The sequence below is a fragment of the Mauremys mutica genome, chromosome 9, assembly GCF_020497125.1.
Source record: "Mauremys mutica isolate MM-2020 ecotype Southern chromosome 9, ASM2049712v1, whole genome shotgun sequence".
Classification (NCBI taxonomy): Eukaryota; Metazoa; Chordata; order Testudines; family Geoemydidae; genus Mauremys; species Mauremys mutica.
In genome coordinates, this window is record NC_059080.1 from 12,687,752 (window position 1) to 12,705,455 (window position 17,704).

The window sequence follows — 17,704 nt, forward strand, 5'->3', positions numbered from 1 at the left end:
CAACACTCTTCAAATACATAAAAGGTTGTCATGAGGAGGGTGAAAAAATGTTCTCCTTAACCTCTGAGGATAGGACAAGACACAATGAACCTAAATTGCAGCAAGGGAGGTGTAGGTTGGACATTAGGAAAAGCTTCCTGCTAGGATGGTTAAGCACTGGAACAAATTGTCTAGTAAGGTTGTGGAATCCCTTCATTGGAGATTTTTAAGAACAGGTTAGACCAGTGGGGGGCGGGCAGCCAGGACCCAGACCCGGACCCTGCCACACGCAGGGCCAGGCAGCTGGGACCCGGATATTTTTTAGCACACACCTGGGCCACGGCTGTGTACTAATTGGGCTGCATGCGGCCTGCTGGCCGTGGGTTGGCCACCACTGGGTTAGACAAACATTTATCAGGAATGGTCTAGTTGTTACTTAGTCCTGCCTTGGGGTCTGGACTAGATGACCTATTGAAGTCCCTTCCAGTCCTACACTGCTGAGATTATTCATCATCATTAAGTTTTCTATAACTTACATTGTACAGAACATATTCATTAACATGCTTCATTGACAGTCTAACCACATGTGCCATGCCGTATGCTGTGCTGTAATTGTTAGAAACTTTCTTAGATCGAGTTCAGTCATCCAGCCTGATTGTAAAATTGACTTGAGAATTCAATCCAGGTGATTTGATGATACTCTAGCAGGGTTAATAGCTGGTGCTGCACTAGTCAGAATTCATTTACCTGATAGCTTAATAGATTAGTGTGCTACATCAAATCAAGGGGAATTAGAGCAGCCTATTTTTCTCCCCTTCTAGGGGGGTCCTTTCTCCCAGACGGATCCTCTACCCTTATTTAATCTCTCCCCATATTTATAAATGGCTTGATCTTGCATGTGCTGAGTGTAGAGGGCACTCAGCACCTGTGAGAATCAAGCCCAGCATTGTTATTGATATAATTCTTTTCTCCTTGTTCTTGATATTTTTTTTACCCCAAGCAAATGAATGATTGATGCTACAGAAGTTCAAAATATTATTAATTTTCCTTGTTTAGGCTCTTTACTCAAAGTACAGATTTCTTGGGAGCAGGTATTTCTTGGGAGCAGGTATACATTTTACTCCTCTTTCTTCCTTTCTGTAATTTTCTTTCTGAATTACATCATGTAAGAATGCAGAGTTCATAGGTGCCAAGTGAAACGTTGGTGATGGAGAGAGACATTTGAAGGGAGGGTAGAATGTGCATGAATTATGTATTTTCATTCAGGCCACTATTGTGTTAGAGAATTTAGCTTTTTTAATTTCAGAAGAGTTAACTCCAGCTGTGATTATCCAATGTAATCTGGCTTCATATTTAAGAACCAGAACAGAGGGACTTGTAGGACCATGTATCATTTCCATGCGAATCTGCTGCATGAGCTAACACCTAATTCTAAATTTTTTTTAATGAATTATAAATGTATGTACAGTCGTTCTAAGTACCTGACCACTGGAGTGAGACCTATTAGATTTTTTGATTCAGAACTCATATGAACTAGCTATCCCAGCAGAATCCATTTCAAATAAACATTTGACCTTATTTTTATGGTTTTCCAGTCATTCTGGCCTATCCATGTAATTTTGCGTCTTAAATGACAATTCCAAAACTCTGCAAAATTAAAAATGGTATTTCTCTTTATATCACCGCAGCTTCAGATACGTCAAGCTGTGTAGATAAAGGGAAAAGAGCAGCATGTCTGATACACACCATCAGATAAACTGCGAAAAATTAAAGCTGCTTTTTGAAAGGGATTACTCTAGATTCTCCAACTTTTAATACCTACAATAAACTTAGTACAATTTAATTTTAATCCAGATTACTGTATTGTCAGATCATTGCTTAGAGTGGGTCCCATGGTTCTGTGCCTCACTGATTCGTGTGCTCTTGTTATACAATTGAATTTTCGTATATTCCTTTTAGAAGAATACTGCTATGTCTGGAATTAGTTTGTCATTAATTTTGACATTGGTAGTTCAGTTACTGCATCTAATCCTGGAGTTCATTCCAGATGCTCTCCTGCTGCAATGCATTTTGCTTAGGGTACTCTGACACAATCATTTAGGTCCCCATGAATATTGCTATGTCCCAAGTGTAATGTGGTGCATCCCAGTGCACTCATCCCAGTGCACTGCTTCTAGACAGTTCTGTGTGAAGCGTTGCATGCGGAGAATACATGGGGTCACTGATGGACGCTCTTTACCCAAAAAAAAAAATTATTTACTTAAAGTGCTTTTGAAGACACGAGACTCAGCAGGTGCAGTGAAGACTCTGTGAAGTCAAAGGTGTCTTATGTTTTGCAGTGTAAATAAACTCTTCTTTTCCTATCACCAACATCCCATTTCTTTTCACTTTGGCTTGCTGTGTTCTCATGCATTGATTTTCCGTTTCCAGCTGCGTTTGTATGGGTGGAGAGGGTTAAGAAAATGTTGACTGAAAATGAAACTACCTTGTAAAGAGAAGTTTATAGCTAGCAGTCCAGCACCAAATTAAAGGTCTAAACCAGGGGTCTCAAACTCCCGACTCGTGGGCCATCTACGGCCTGCGAACCTCCTCAATGTGGTCTGCAGGGCTCCAGCACTTTTGGGGCCGAGTTTCTCCCTTGGTCCCATCTGCCACCCCTGGGCACTCTCCCCCTACCCCCACCCTGGGGCCCGGCAGTGCAGCGGAGCTGAGCCACATCTTCCTGCTCACTCCAGTGGCTGCTGGCCCCTCCCTGTAGCCCGAGGGAGGGGTGGGACTGTGCCTCCGCATGCTGCCCCCGCCCCGAGCGCCCCTGTGGCCAATGGGAATCTGCGGGTGCAGTGCCTGGGGGCAGCAGCGCGCTGAGGCCCCCATCCCGCCCCGCCCTGGAGCCCCAGGTAAGCACTGCACCCCCTCCCCACATACCCCCTACCGCCCCCAAACTCCTTCTCAGAGCCTGCACCCCCTCCCCACACACACACCAGCCCCCAAACTCCCTCCCAGAGCCTGCACCCCCTCTCCACACACCCCTTCCTGCCCCAAACTCCCTCCCAGAGCCTGCAACCCCAGCCCAGAGCCTGCACCCAGCACCCAAACTCCATCCCAGAGCCTGCACCCCCTCTCCACACACTCCTTCCTGCCCCAAACTCCCTCCCAGAGCCTGCACCCCCTCTCCACACACTCCTTCCTGCCCCAAACTCCCTCCCAGAGCCTGCAACCCCAGCCCAGACCCTGCACCCAAACTCCCTCCCAGAGCCTGCAACCCCACCCCCTGCCCCAGCCCAGAGCCTGCACCCAGCACCCAAACTCCATCCCAGAGCCTGCACCTCCTCCCCCACCCAAACTCCCTCCCAGAGCCTTAGGCAGATGGGGGGCAGAGTGTTGGGGGGGGCGGGTTCTGGGCAGCATGAGTGACATTATTGGCCCGCTGGGAGGATTTGAGGACTGGCAGTGGCCCTAAGGTAAATTGTGTTTGAGACCCCTGGTCTAAACTTTGGCCACAGAGTTTTTGTGACTTCTAAGTGAGAGTCTGACGCTAAGTCTCATCACACTTGTTTGCACTATGGACCTTTAACGCCAACCACCCGTAACCTAGAAAGTGGAAAAAGACTTCTTATTCCACCTCTCCTCCCAAGACCCTCCTGCCTAATTGAAGTGTCTTCCACTGACTGCCATTAGCACGTACAAAGGCAGCAAATTGCAGCATGGATATTTTTGAGGTGATCTCTCTACAGACGATACCCTGCAGCAGCTCGCCATTGAGGGGAAGGCATGTTTGTAATATTTAATCCTGTCAGGATTCTGCTAATGCCCATTTCTAGGCTCTGACTCCTCGTAGTCGCACCCAGCTGTGTTGACCTACTTCTTATCCACAGGCTGACTATGGGCAAGAGCCAGATGATCTATTTCCTCTGCTCTTGTTTTTGTCCACACTACCAGGGATGCCTCTCAGTTCTGAAAATAACTTGTGGGGTGTTTTTTTTGGGGGGGGGGGTGGGGGGGGGGTTGGCCTTTGCTGTACACAAGAACATCATACTACCTTAGGCTGTCAGTGTTACACACCTTTGTCTACCTGCTAATTTCTCTGGACAAATTATAAGCAGACACCAAGCAAACGGTATGCCTGGATCTGAGTAGGGATAGCCATTAAGTGAATGTATCCTCGTTTGTGAAAAGAGAAATCTCTTCTGAAATAAAGTATGTAATTAGATTATGTGAAGCATCATCCAGCCCTTGGTTGGAGTAGCTTTGAAATGTACCATAAATAACTTACCCTGGCACAAGAAGCTTAGCAAATAAAAAAAAAAAAGGTGAGTAACACAAGTTCAGACTGTCTCCCCAGCAGACCACCGAGTGACCTTATTCTGGAGATAGTTTGTGAGTACATCTAAAAATGGATGCTTGTTGTGTCTTTGTATCAGATTTGGCTTGTTTACTTACTCTGAGTTTAAGATGCTATTAAAATTTTAAAGACTGCCAGGCATCTGAAGTTTAATCACCGTCAACTTCATTTTCTCATAGAAATACACTTAAACCCAGCATATGTGTCTCTTGTAAGAAGCCAAAACTTTCATTTATTAGACTAGACAAAATCATAAAAGCCATGCCGGGGCTTGCTGTGACGGAGCATTACATAAGGAACTCTAATCCAATCCACTTTACATACTCTAACAGGGACCCAGGGATGACATTTTAGTGCACACTTCAGACTACTCCCTGATATTAACATTATCTTTTTTTTTTTTTTTAAACTTGATGTTAATTGACACTAGGCGTGCTCTGCTGCAGCAGTGCTGTACGTGTTTGCTATGGGGAGGGCGGTTGAGGAGGAGAGTGTTAGCACATCTTAATTTCTGTGTTTAAACCCTCTTTTTCCTTTCTTACTTGCTAGTGCTGGCCTCACATGGAGATAAAGGTATATTGGCAGAAGGACCCTAGTTATTAATAGTGCATCACTGACTTATATATTATTCTAATTCCAATTTCAACACTCGGGTCTCTACCATAACCCTTTGGCAGATCATTACTGTGACCTCAGTTTACTGAAATTATCTACAGTAGTTCCATAAATTATCTGTTGAAAAGTGCAGCAAAAAGCGAGAAGCATGTGTATAGTCTGAGCACAAGATGCAGCCCCTTTACAAAACCTTAATTTGTTCAGTGTGTTCTGAATGATGCTAGACGCAGAGGGGAAATGTGTTCATACGGAGGCATATTTTTTTCCCTTTAGATTTTTGCCTTTACACGTGTGCTTCATAATTTCCCTTCCCTGGTTTATCTTCCAGGCGTCCTGTTGTTGAAGCTGCAACTATGAAACAAGGAAATAAGCTGCCAAGTGTTAATGACGTTAAGTGGAGAGTGGATGTGGCTATATCCACAAGGTAAGAAATAAGTCTGTGGGACCAGTGAAGGGTTTTCTAACTCTAAACTTTAATTGCACTTTAAATTCACTTCTCAATGCTAACACATCTCTCACTGTGTGATTTGCATGCAGTGTTAAATGGTACGGTATGGAGATAACCTTGAGTAACACACAAATCAGATTATGCACAAGGCTACTGTTACATAAAATCAGTCTGTTGGAAATGCTTGCATCATTTGTTAATACAGTTATGCATTTTTATGCCTTCTGTTGTTTGTTTAGATTAACATGCATGCTAGAAGCTCCCTTCCCAAGCTCTGTGACACCCTTCCAATATTTTAAAATGTACAATAATAAACTTAATTAGTGCCTTGCCAGCGGCCCATAATTGTAACTCAATCCAGTCCCACTATGTAATTACACCATATAACAGCTAACCACATCCTGTCTCCTCCCCAAATGCCACAAAGGAAGATGAGCTTTGTAGCCTGTGGAGAAGGTGGATAAAGCTGGACTCTGGCAGGCCAAGCATGAAAGTAAAATGAAGCGTCCCTTTTCTTTTGTATCAGAGGAGTTCCATTTCTAGTGCCTCCACTGACTGCAGCTGTGTTTGTATGGTCCAAGGGGAGAGGCAGTCCCTCGGATAACCTGGGCCTTAAAACCCAAGACTGCCACCTTGACTTTCATCTGGAAGCCCACAGGCAACCTGTGCAGCTCTTGGAGCAGCAGTGCTATGAGCTCCAGCATATACTATTAGTAAGCAGGCCGCCACCTTTGGAACTAGCTAAAGTTCCTGAATGGTGTCAGAACGTAGCCCTGAGTAGAGTGCATTACAACAGTCTTTATCTCAAAGTGACAAAGGCATGGATAAGTGTAGCATGGTCCACATTTGAAACTGAAGAGCACATTCCCCTTACCAAACAGGTGGGGAAAATATGCTCTTGGACACAGCTACTACCTGCGTCTGCAACAATAGTCTAAACTGCACCCCTGATTTACAGGTCATGGCCCCATCACACATCGTAGCTGAGATAACTCCAGCCAGGTCACTTGGCTGCTTCCCCCAACTTTCTAACATTCTCTGTCTCACCTGGACTGAGCCTCGGTCAGCCAACCGTCCTCGGAACCCCAGTCTCCTTTAGATGTCTGGTTGTCCTTTCAGATTCATTGGTGGGATCAACTGTAATTGAGAACAGTGGAGCTGAATGTCATCTACACGCTATAGACACAGCAGCTCTTGTCTCCTTACAGCATAATTTACACATTGACTAAGAGAGACAACAGAGCAGAACCTTTGCAGTACCCTACATGAGAGGGCTCTTGGGTGGATAAACAATCATCCATAATTACCCTTTGAAACCCCTCTTCTGAATAGGAGTGACTCCATTTCAGAATAGTTCTGCCCACTCCTGCTAGGGACCTCACAGCCTTGAGAACAGCCCTTTTTGATCAGCCAGGCCAAAGGCACATCTTACACAATCCATGTAGATACATTCTTTGGGCAGAGCCAGGAAGAGAGAGTGACCAGTACTGCTCTTGCAGTTTCTGTCCCTCAGACCTGGTCTGAACCAAGATTGATCAGGCTGAAGGTAATATGGAGTCTGCAGACACTGGCGTAGCTGCTTGGCCATCTTTCCCGAAAGAGGCAGATGCAATGCGAGTCAGTACCTGAGGTTGTTGGGCTCAAGATAATTTCTTTAGTAGTGGCCCCACCAGTGCATCTCTAAGAAGCTGTCTCCTTACCTTCAATCAAAGAGATACTGGGACACCACCAACAGTGGCCATGGTGTCTCACTGATGTCCTTTACCAGCCAAGAGGCTCATGGGTCTGGTGCACTGTGGCAACCCAGAATGGGCAATATTGGCCAAAACTCAGCTGAAGAAGACAGAGCATGTGTCTGCTCGAGACACTACCCTGCACATACAGATGCAGCAAACTATTGGAAGCCAAGCAACTTGCAACTACACCTCTACCTCGATATAACGCTGTCCTCGGGAGCCAAAACATCTTATTGTCTTATAGGTGAAACCACATTATATCGAACTTGCTTTGATCCACCTGAGTGTGCAACCCTGCCCCCACAGAGCACTGCTTTACCGTGTTATATCAGAATTTGTGTTATATCGGGTCGCATTATATCGAGGTAGAGGTGTACAAGCTGTGCTGTCAACTCAGAGCGAGGAGGATGTTAGGGCACTCGCCATTGGCTGAATTGAATTATACAACGCAGATAGGGTAGTTACAAATAAGGAGTAGTGCCCTGAGGTGTGTTCTGAAGCAGTGGGTCTCAACCAGGGATCCAGGGCCACCTGGGGGGCCGCAAGCCGGTTTCAGGGGGTCCCCAAGCAGGGTCGTTAGCCTTGCTGGGGCCCAGGGCAGAAAGCCAAAACCCCATTGCGTGGGGCTGAAGCCTGGGGCCCTGAGCCCTGCCACGCAGGGCAGAAGCCAAAGCCTGAGCAACTTAGCTTCATGGGGGGGGGGGCCTGTTGCATGGGGCACGAGGCAATTGCCCGGCTTGCCACCCCCTAAAACCAGCCCTGGATTTTATATGCAGAAAACCAGTAGTTTTGGCACAGGTGGGCCATGGAGTTTTTATAGCATGCTGAGGGGGGGGCCTCCAAAAAAAAAAAAAAAAAGATTGAGAACCCCTGTTCTAAAGAGTTCCACTCAGGTGCCACTGCACTGCAAATTCTTTCTCTAAGATAGAGCAAGGCATGCAGAGAAATAACCTTGGCCTCAGTGCCTGGAGGGCCCCACAGTAGCCTCACCAGTCCTTCCAAACAACTCAGGAACGGTATGTCTTCCACTCTCTGTATTCTTCTCCTTTATTTTCCTTTCCAGTCACCCTGCCACTCCCTGCCCCCTCAGGATTTCTTGTTTATCGTCTGGCCATCGCCTCTGCTTAAGAGATGAGGAAGCACAGTGATCCCAGGCTTCCAGCTCTGATGCCTGTCAGTACCTGACCTGGCTTTGGCAACATCCGCTGATGGAAGCAGCACAGGGATGACTAATTTCCCACTCCTCTGGTCACCAAATAAACTCTGGAATAAAATAGCAAGCCACAGGCTTAGCACAGTCTCCAGGAGAGCTTGATTCCCCAGCTGGGGCTGCACTTTAGAGCAAAGGAAGAATGGAAGGGTTTAGGGCACTGTTGCTTAGTGAAGATGGTCTGGGTTCTTTTTTGCTAACAGTATTCGAGCAATTTTCAACCCTAATGCGTCTCTGTAGAAATCAGTAGAATTACACCAGGGTTGACTTTGGCTTATTATCTGTAATGATTGTAAGGTTGAATACCTTTCCTTTTAAATATAAAAGCTCCTTCTCCCTTTTTAGTCTGCTACCTCAGTATGAAAGTGAATTTGATAGAGTTCTGTTAATTTGTGATCCTCTGAATTTCCTACTCAGCCAAATGTGAATGCTTGATTGAAATGCTTGGAAATTATTCATGTGAGCTATATGGGACCTCTCTGACACCTGAAAGGGTTAACTTATAATGCTATAAAATAGCATTGCAAATGTGTACTATTTTAATACTAATCATGTAAATAATTTCAGTTCACTGGCCCGTGCATTGCAACCGTCCATTTTAATGCTGCTGAAGCTTTCGGATGGGACAGCTCATCGCTTTGAAGTAAGTCTTGTTATCCTAATAGATAAAGAGAGAGAGCCACTTTATAGTCCTTTTAGAAAGTTAAATTGCTATTAAAAATGTTAAAGCCTTCATGGACAATTCATTTTTGTTGGAACTTTTTTTTTCCTTTAGTATATTCTGATTTCTGTGCAGCCACACACAGTATATTACAAAACTCCAGCCAAAATGATTTCTTATCTTCTTCTTGGGCATGTTTTGTTGAAACTTTGTTTTCCAAAGAAATATTTATCACTCCAAAGTACTATTGCATAATTTCTGATTAACACTTTATAGTTTTATTATTGACTGTAATCTTAAGATAAGACAATGGGTTTTGATGGCTGGGAAGTTACTGAAGCAATTTATGAAATGCATGATGCCCCACTAAGCCTGTTAATTTTGCCACAGAAGATTATCATCAGATATCTTTACTCATTTTCTCTTTAATACACATCCTGCTTCTAGAAAGAGAGCACAAAGGCTGTGGTCCTTATTTTACTTCCAATTAAGCAAGGGCATTCTTTTTGACATTGTACATAATGCCTTCCCAGAAAATGGCATGAACTTGTCTGTACTATTAACCTTTGTAATAGAATGCTGCACTCTATAAATAACATTGTGTTGCATAAGTAGTTCACCTTTTAGTGCTTTTGGCTTCAATTCATACATAAATATCTGGTGGTTATGCACCAGGTATTGGATTAAATGTTTAGTTTCACAACCTTTACTGCGTTTAACGTGGAAAACTGTTTCACAGAAAGATGTAACATAAAGCTGCTTGGAAAGGCCTGACTGTGATTTGCTACACTGTAAAGTCTTTAAGATGCCATATGACAAAGGATGAAATTCATCCCTATGCAGAGAGGCCAGCTCAAGGACTACGCTCCACTTAAGCCCTACATTGAGGTGTTAACTGGGACTTAAGTGGTGCATAGGCTTTGTGCTAAACTTCTGCACAGGAGTGAATTTCACCCTACGCAAATAAATGAGCACAACTGACGGTTACAAATTGGAAAATCAGTTCCTCCTTCCCTTAACTGCCAGGATTGGGTTTGGGGTTCCATGTTTTTCTTTCCAGAGGGGACATCAGACACCAAAAGGGCAATCAGCAGTGCAACTCTGCACCTTTGTAAAGGTGGAGCCGTCCTGTCAAAGAGATCTGCTGCTGGGTCTCCCCTAGTGCATGCAGATCACCATGCACAAGCAGCATATCTTATTCTGAATCTTAATCCACCAGCCACTTATATCTGGGTACTGCAGAACTGGCTGTGAGCAGGATTTCAACATGTGGTCAGAGCCTTCCCAATAGTTGGTACCAGATCTAGGGGTAAATCTGTCTCCTGGTTCAAAGTGCCTTATTCAGGTAGGCAAACATTATCCACTTCTGAGTCTCCTTTGTGCCCAAACATGCACACACCGTGACCAGCTAGCTCAGCCATGTTTGTGTTTGGACTGGGAAACCAAGATAATTAATCCAAAGGATCGTTCCACGATGAATAGTGCTTTAAAATTATTCTGTTGCACACACACAAAAGTTATATGCCCTTTGGTCTGCTGACCCTTCTGTCTCAAGCCATGTGTGCTGGTGCTGAGTGGTTAAATAAAGAAGTGGGGACTGCAGCATTTTGTGGCACATTGCTTGCCTGTCGTTTAAATGAAAAAAACATGATGCTTTTACTACTCAGCTGCATGAGAGAGTCACAGTCAGGTGCTGAATTCCTCTCACTTCACTGATGGTCCGTGCTACGCTTAGCAAACGTGTGATAGGAGATAGGAGACTCGTGTTGTGGAAGGAACTTAGTCTCACAAGGGGCATGGCAGCATTCATAGACCACTGCCCCCATTTGGCTCCTTGCGGTTTGTAGTAGTAAAGATAAATCCATTAGATTTGTTTCTTCATGCTGAAAAATGAGTCTCTTCCAAGTGACGTGAGGAATATGGGTGCAGTTTTTGCATAAACCACGCACAAGAGGCATTCCATTTCCATAACCATGTAAGCTCTGTAATGTAGCCTAGCCCCAGCCTCATTCATGATCTGCTTGTCTAGCCTTTGCCTCAAGACCTTGACATTAGTGGACATATATTATGCATTTGTCCATCTCTTTTTCCAAGTGTAACCATGTCTGAAGTGGTTACTATACATCAGTTATTCCTGTGGTTTTCAACCTGTGGGCCATAGGCCCCTGGGGGTCCACAGACTGTCTAAGATTTCCAAAGGGGTCTGCATCTCCATTGGACATTTTTTAGGGGTCCGCAAATGAAAAAAGCTTGAAAATCATTGAGTTCTTCTAACTAGGGCATCACTTCGCTAGTGAATGTCATGTGAGACTATAACTGTGAATAGTCAAATTCGCTAACGATGCTAACCAGGACTTCGAGACAAGGATAAGTCATCTCTGTCATATCAGCTAGCCGTGGTTAAACCCTACCCAGATCAAGATTTAAACATGATGGGGCTGACATGATGCTGAATATATAATCCTCCTTCTGAACACCAACTGCAAAATCATGGTCTGCATCCTATTAGCTAATTGGTCTCTTCAGAGCAGTGTTCTAACACAATGCCATTTTGTAGCGAAGACAAAGTGTAAGGCGTGTATTATCCGTACCACCTAATATACCTCTGTAGTTAAGTTAATCAGGGACTCAAGGCCCCTTTGTTTTGGCCAGACCATATTCCCTTTTGAAGATCTATTGGGGCCTGCAGAAATGTGCATAGGCTGCAAGGATCCTTATTTGGATCATGGAAGCATCTGGGTAAGCCATGCTGGTACATTTCAGCCAGGATAAGTAGTCACTTCTGCAGCTTATCTCTAATCCAGCCCATGGATCTGATGAGTGGATTTTACCCCTGGTGGTTAGGATGCTAACTAGCAGGGAACAAAGAAACCTCGGGTTGGAAGATAACTTGAAGGAGAAACTGGTTCTCACATATTTTATTGTATTTTGTCAATCAACACAAACATCCTGTTAAGTGACTGGGTTCATAAAACTTTGTTTAACCTTCTTATTCACCTCCAGGAGGAGGAGGGGGGAATAGGAATACAGCCAGCGTGCTGTTTTTAATGTTATCTGAATGTGCATTTTGTATAAAATCATGCGGCCACATTTTTTCATAACTGCCTTAATAGTACACCATTGTAATGTAATTGCATTATTATACCTAAGGCATTATCTGCCATAACTACTTTCCAATTTTCAGAACATGAATAGACTCAGAGTTTTTTTAACTCTAATACTTATCCAAACAGTCTGAAAGTTCAAAAAGTTCTGGCTGTGACTGAACAGTAAAATGTAAATTATTTAAAAAAAAAAACCCACAACCTTGGTTTTAAATGTTTGATGTTCTTAAGTCACCATCTTGCTTCTAAAAATAAAAAAGTTGCCTCATTTGTGTATTCGAGCAGACTGGAGGCCAGTGTCAGTTTTTTATGGTTGTTAAAAAAGGGGTGTGAATGCCTTAAAATCCCAGCGTGTATGAACTTGTTGAAATTTTTTAAAGTGAAATGTAAGTTATTCTTCTAATTGTCACACCAGCATAAAAAGTAGTCTGGAAACTTGTTACCAAAAATCTCTTGCATAGAGTTTCCACGTTGCTGATGGCACTCTAATAGCTGGTGGTCTGTATGTTTACTACATATGTATCAAATTTGTATAGATGCAACAAAAAATGTAATGGCGTAAGTCTGAATTTCCACAAGTGGCTTTAGTTGAGACCAGGAAAGATTACTGTAATGTTGTTTTTGATTTGTGGTCTTTTGGGGGTCAGGGAAGAATATGTTTGTTAAATGTTTTGAGATTGGATGAGCTGCTTTGAAGTCTCTGCCATCACTGCAAAGATAATCTTTTTCGGTAGTATTTCTTCTTTCATCGTTGGATTCTTTGGGTCTAAAACAAGTGTAACATGATATCTGTTGTCCGCAGCTAGGGTCAACATTCGTGTAGACTAGGAATGTTTCATTGGTCAACTAAGCTATTCTGAAGGATCTTCTTTCACTAGAAGGTCTCCATTCTGTAGGCTTGTGTTGGATGGTGTTCCTGTACTGTAGGGCTACCTCCATACAGTCCAGTGTGTTGATGTTCGGAAGTATATGGTCTTCAAAGTGCTTAAGTAAAATTCTCTTGCAGTCCTGGGCAGCATTGTGCACCTTTCATGGACTGCCCTCACTGCTTCATAGGTTTCATTATGCATTTCAGTTGTATGAAGTGTAGGCTTCTCACTCACTGCAGCGAAGCATTTCTCCTTCATCTGGTTCTGACACTTCTCTATTGGTTAAGATGTCCTAGACATAGTAGTCTGTGTACTCTCATCATGTTTGTCATGTGCTGATGGCATTTGGATGGGAGTAGGTTGAGTGGGTGGGCAATTCTCTTTAGGCAGAGGGTACTATAGTGCTTCCTGTTGCTATGATCCTGAATGCTGGCCTGTGCCGAGGGGTTCCTCTTCTTTCACACTTACCTTAGACAATCACAGCTGTCCTCATGTTCCTGTGATTTTTGCTGTGAAGATCCCGCTGCATCAGTTTTCCCTTCTCACAGTTTATAAGTCTATCCCCACACCTGCTTTCCAGGTACGTTCCTCTGACCAAAGTTGTAATACTTAGCCCTTGCAGAGTCCTTTTTTGGCTTGGACTTGGAAGTGGGGTTCTGGTCCCTGACTAGGGCTCCTAGACACTGTGCTAATACAAATAATATCCATTTAGGAGATGAAAGGAGGTACAGAGAACATGGGTTCACAGAGCTGGGACTGGAACACGTCTCCCTGACTTCCAGTCCTATGCATTAGCCACTGACCCCACACTTTCTTCCTATTAATGGGGAGTAAGAGTAGTCCTGAGAAGAGATCCCAGGCTTGGATGTGTTGATTTCTCTAAGCTACTGATAATGTTTATATTGACATGTGCAGAAGCTGCTTTTGCCACTAGTTTTGAATCAAAAATAGCACAAGTTCCAGTCCTAATCAAGCCATTATGAACACTCAGCATTCTTTATACATAGAAAAATACTGTTTTGGAAATGCTCCCCTAGGCTGATACTTTCTGTACCCTGGTCTTAGGACGTCACAAGGGAATGGTTTACCCAGCCTGGATTGTGTTCTCTTGCAGCAAGAGCCCAAACTTTCAGCCCTGCTTTCAGTTTATGTGGGTTTTTCCAACTTTTTCTGTGCAGTCGTAAAGTTACAGAAGAGAATCTAGTGCAGGGATGGACAAACTAGGGGCCGGATTCGGCCCGCCAGCCATTTTAATCCCGCCCTTGAGCTCCAACTGGAGAGCGTGGTGTGAGGCTTGCCCCGCTCCAGCTGGGGAGCAAAGTTGGGGGCTGTTCCACGTGGCTCCTGGAAGCAGCAGCATGGCCCCGCTCCGGCTCCTACACGTAGGGGCCGCCAGGGGGCTCTGCTGTGCATGCTGCCCCTGCCCCAAACGCCATCCCCGCAGCTCCCATTGGCCCATACCCCCAGCCGGAGCCTGCACCCCTTCCCACACCCCAGCCCCCAGAATTGATCTCCTCCCGCCCTCCGAACCCCTTCCCCAGCCTGGAGCACCCTCCCACACCCCAAACTCCTCATTCCCAAACCCCACCCCAGAGCCCGCACCCCCAGCCGGAGCCCACACCCCACTCCCCCACCCCAGCCCGGATCCCCCTCCCGCACCCTGAACTCCTTATTTCTGACCCCACCCCAGAGCCCGCACCCCCAACCAGAGCCCTCACCCCCTCCCGCACCCCCACCCCCAATTTTGTGAGCGTTCATGGCCCGCTATACAATTTCTATTCCCAGATGTGGCCCTTGGGCCAAAAAGTTTGCCCACTCCTGGTCTAGTGGGCACTTAAAACCAGCGCAGCTAGGAACCATCAAAGCTTCCTCGCCTCGAAGAGCCACAAAGTCATCCTACAATCTTCAGAGGTGCAACAAACTGCTTCGTGCATCTGTAGTAGATATAGTGCAAAGTACCGTGTAACTTTCTAAACCAAGTAGGCCATTTTGTGTGGCCTACCTGGCCTCCCCATCTTTGCCTTCTTCCCAGTCCTTCAAAAGGCCCACTGTGCAGCAGCCCTCCCTGTGGAGCCACTCCTCCCTATTTCTTGTCAGAATGTCACAACTCTCCCAGTTCCTAGAGACTGAGCACTCCCATCACCTGCCAGCCCTGGGATGCTCAAGGGGTGAACTCTGATCCTCAATGTGTTATCTAGCCTCCAGCTCACATGTCCTTTAAAATGATACTGTCATTTGCAAAATGCTGATGCCAACCTTATGCAGCACCTATTGCACTTCGTGCTTTGGCAAATGGATCTTATTGTAATTTTAGTTTTTCCTTTTGTTCAGTGGGTGTTTTCTGGAAGTTTGTTCTCCTGTTAGTCATTGTTAACCGTGCATTCCTTGATGTTATCTATTCCTCAGCTTTGCCAAAAGCACCCTAACCAGACACAGAACTTCCACTTTCTGCAGCAAAACTCCCATTATTTGCCTGGAAAAAAACGTAATTCACTTGCTATTTTTCCTCTTCTGTGACATTGTTAAAATTATCTGATGCTGCTTTTAACAGGGGAGCTCTGAGAAGCTACAGCAATCAACCACACACCCCAGAAAATCAGTCCATAGACTTCTTTCCCTTCCCCCTCCTGCCTTGTCTTATTCCTTTCCTGTATCCTTTCTTTTTAAACCCTGTTTTTCGCTCTTCTGGCTGCATGGCCTCCTCAGGGAAATCAGATGCTTCAGTTTTTTCAGTGGAAATGCCTAACTGGGAATAGTTGCATTCACCCCTGTATTCCCAGGCTGATTCCCTGCACAGAAGTAAGGTAGTGATTATTTTTTTAATAGTCACACCATTGATTTAGCCAACACACATACAGCTGTTAAGATGACTGTGAAGTTACAAAAGGATCTCACAAAACTAGGTGTCTGGGCAAGAAAATGTCAGATGAAATTTAATATTGATAAATGCAAAGTAATACACATTGGAAAACGTAATCCCAACTATACATACAAAATTATGGAATCTAAATTTGCTTGTTACCACTCAAGAAAGAAGCGATGGAGTCGTTGTGGTTAGTTCTCTGAAAAGATCTGTTCAGTGTGCTGCAGCAGCAGTCAAATAAGCTAACTGAATGTTAGGAACCATTAGGAAAGAGAGAGATAATACGACAGAAAATATCATAATGCCTCTATATAAATCCATGGAGTGCCCACATCTTGAATACTGCGTGCAGTTCTGGTCGTCCCATCTCAAAAAAGATTTATTAGAATTTGAAAAGGTGCAGAGAAGGGCAACAAAAATGATTAGGGGTATGGAAACCGCTTCCATATGAGGAGAGATTAAAAAGACTGGGACTGTTCAGCTTGGAAAAGAGACGACTAAGTGGGGTTGATAGAGATCTATAAAATCATGACTGGTGTGGAGAAAGTGAATAGGAAAGTGTTATTTACCCCTTCACGTAACACATGAACCAAGCATCACCCAATGAAATTAATAGGCTACAGGAACATAAGGAAGTGTTTCTTCACACAACATACAAACTGTGAAACCTGTTGCCAGGGGATGTTGTGAAGGCCAAAAGTATAACTGGATTCAAAAAATAATTAGATAAGTTCATGGAGGTTAGGTCCATCAATGGTTATTAGCCAAGATGGTCAGGGATGCAATCCCATGCTCTTGGCGTCCCTAAACCTCTGACTGCTACAAGCTGGGACTCAACCATAGGGGATGGATCACTTGATAAATTGCCTTGTTCTGTTCAGTCCCTCTGAAGCATCTGGCGCTGGCCACTCGGAAGATAGATATTGAGCTAGATGGACCACTGGTCTGACTCACTGTGGTCATTCTTATGTTATTACCTAGCATTTTGTTAGCCTCTGATCTTTTGCTTAAAATCTATAAAACTCTTGTCTGAACCTATATGGGCCTGATGTTCTAGAATGATTTCTGTCTGTATGGGTGTATTAGCCAGATGAGTCACAGTTCTAACAAATCGTATGTTTCAGGTGCCAGTTGTAAAGTTCCAAGAATTAAGGTACAACGTTGCCCTGATATTGAAGGAAATGAATGATCTGGAGAAAAGAAGCATTCTGAAAATCCAGGACTGAACACTTCCAAACTGCAAATTAATAGAACCAGTTGGAAAACCTGCAAGAGAATTGTGAAATGCAAAATAAAGATCTAGCACCATTTTGCATGTATCAGTATTGTAACATAACATTTCTAACATCTGCTGTAAATATTTTTCAATTAAAGTGTTAAAAGCCTCTGCTGTTTTCTCAAACTTATTTTTGCCTAAGAAATACATTTATGAACATGGTATAATCTACTGTTTGTGAGCGCTTCTGTATGATTCATCAAAACATTTTTAAAATAACTGTCCTAATAGATGTAAGAACCATTGCTTCATGATAATGATTCATCTCTAATTATTTTAGAAAGCTTGCTACCGAAAGCCCTGTCACTATGTAACATAAGAAAAACTTTGCAATGCTTGAAATTGAAAAAAACCTCACTGTAAACAGCACGACAAATATGTGAAATTGAGCAAGTCTCATAAGTTAGATTGCTGTCTGTGTTCTCAAAATATGTGCGTTCTCCGTAAGTGAGGGAGGTGCAGTGGCAGTTAAAAAAGGTACTTTAAAGAAAATTGGGAGCCTGTGGAGCATGAAAGAAGAAATCCAGTGCAACCAGCTAGAGCTGTGCAAACAACATGGGGGTGGAACTTGGGCCTGTAAGAACCCCTCACCAGGCTGTCC

At 44.1% G+C, this 17,704-nt stretch overlaps 1 protein-coding gene across 1 annotated transcript in view; it reads left to right on the top strand.

Moving 5' to 3' along the window:
• COMMD5 (COMM domain containing 5) overlaps nt 1-17,212 on the top strand; it is a 33,771-nt gene extending 16,559 nt beyond the window's left edge. The window contains exons 5-7 of the mRNA XM_045031135.1: nt 5,265-5,360; nt 8,898-8,973; nt 16,952-17,212. Coding sequence (XP_044887070.1) covers nt 5,265-5,360; nt 8,898-8,973; nt 16,952-17,053 — 274 coding nt within the window. The 3' untranslated portion in view covers nt 17,054-17,212. The remainder of the gene's footprint in view (nt 1-5,264; nt 5,361-8,897; nt 8,974-16,951) is intronic.
• The last annotated feature ends 492 nt before the right edge of the window (nt 17,213-17,704 follow it).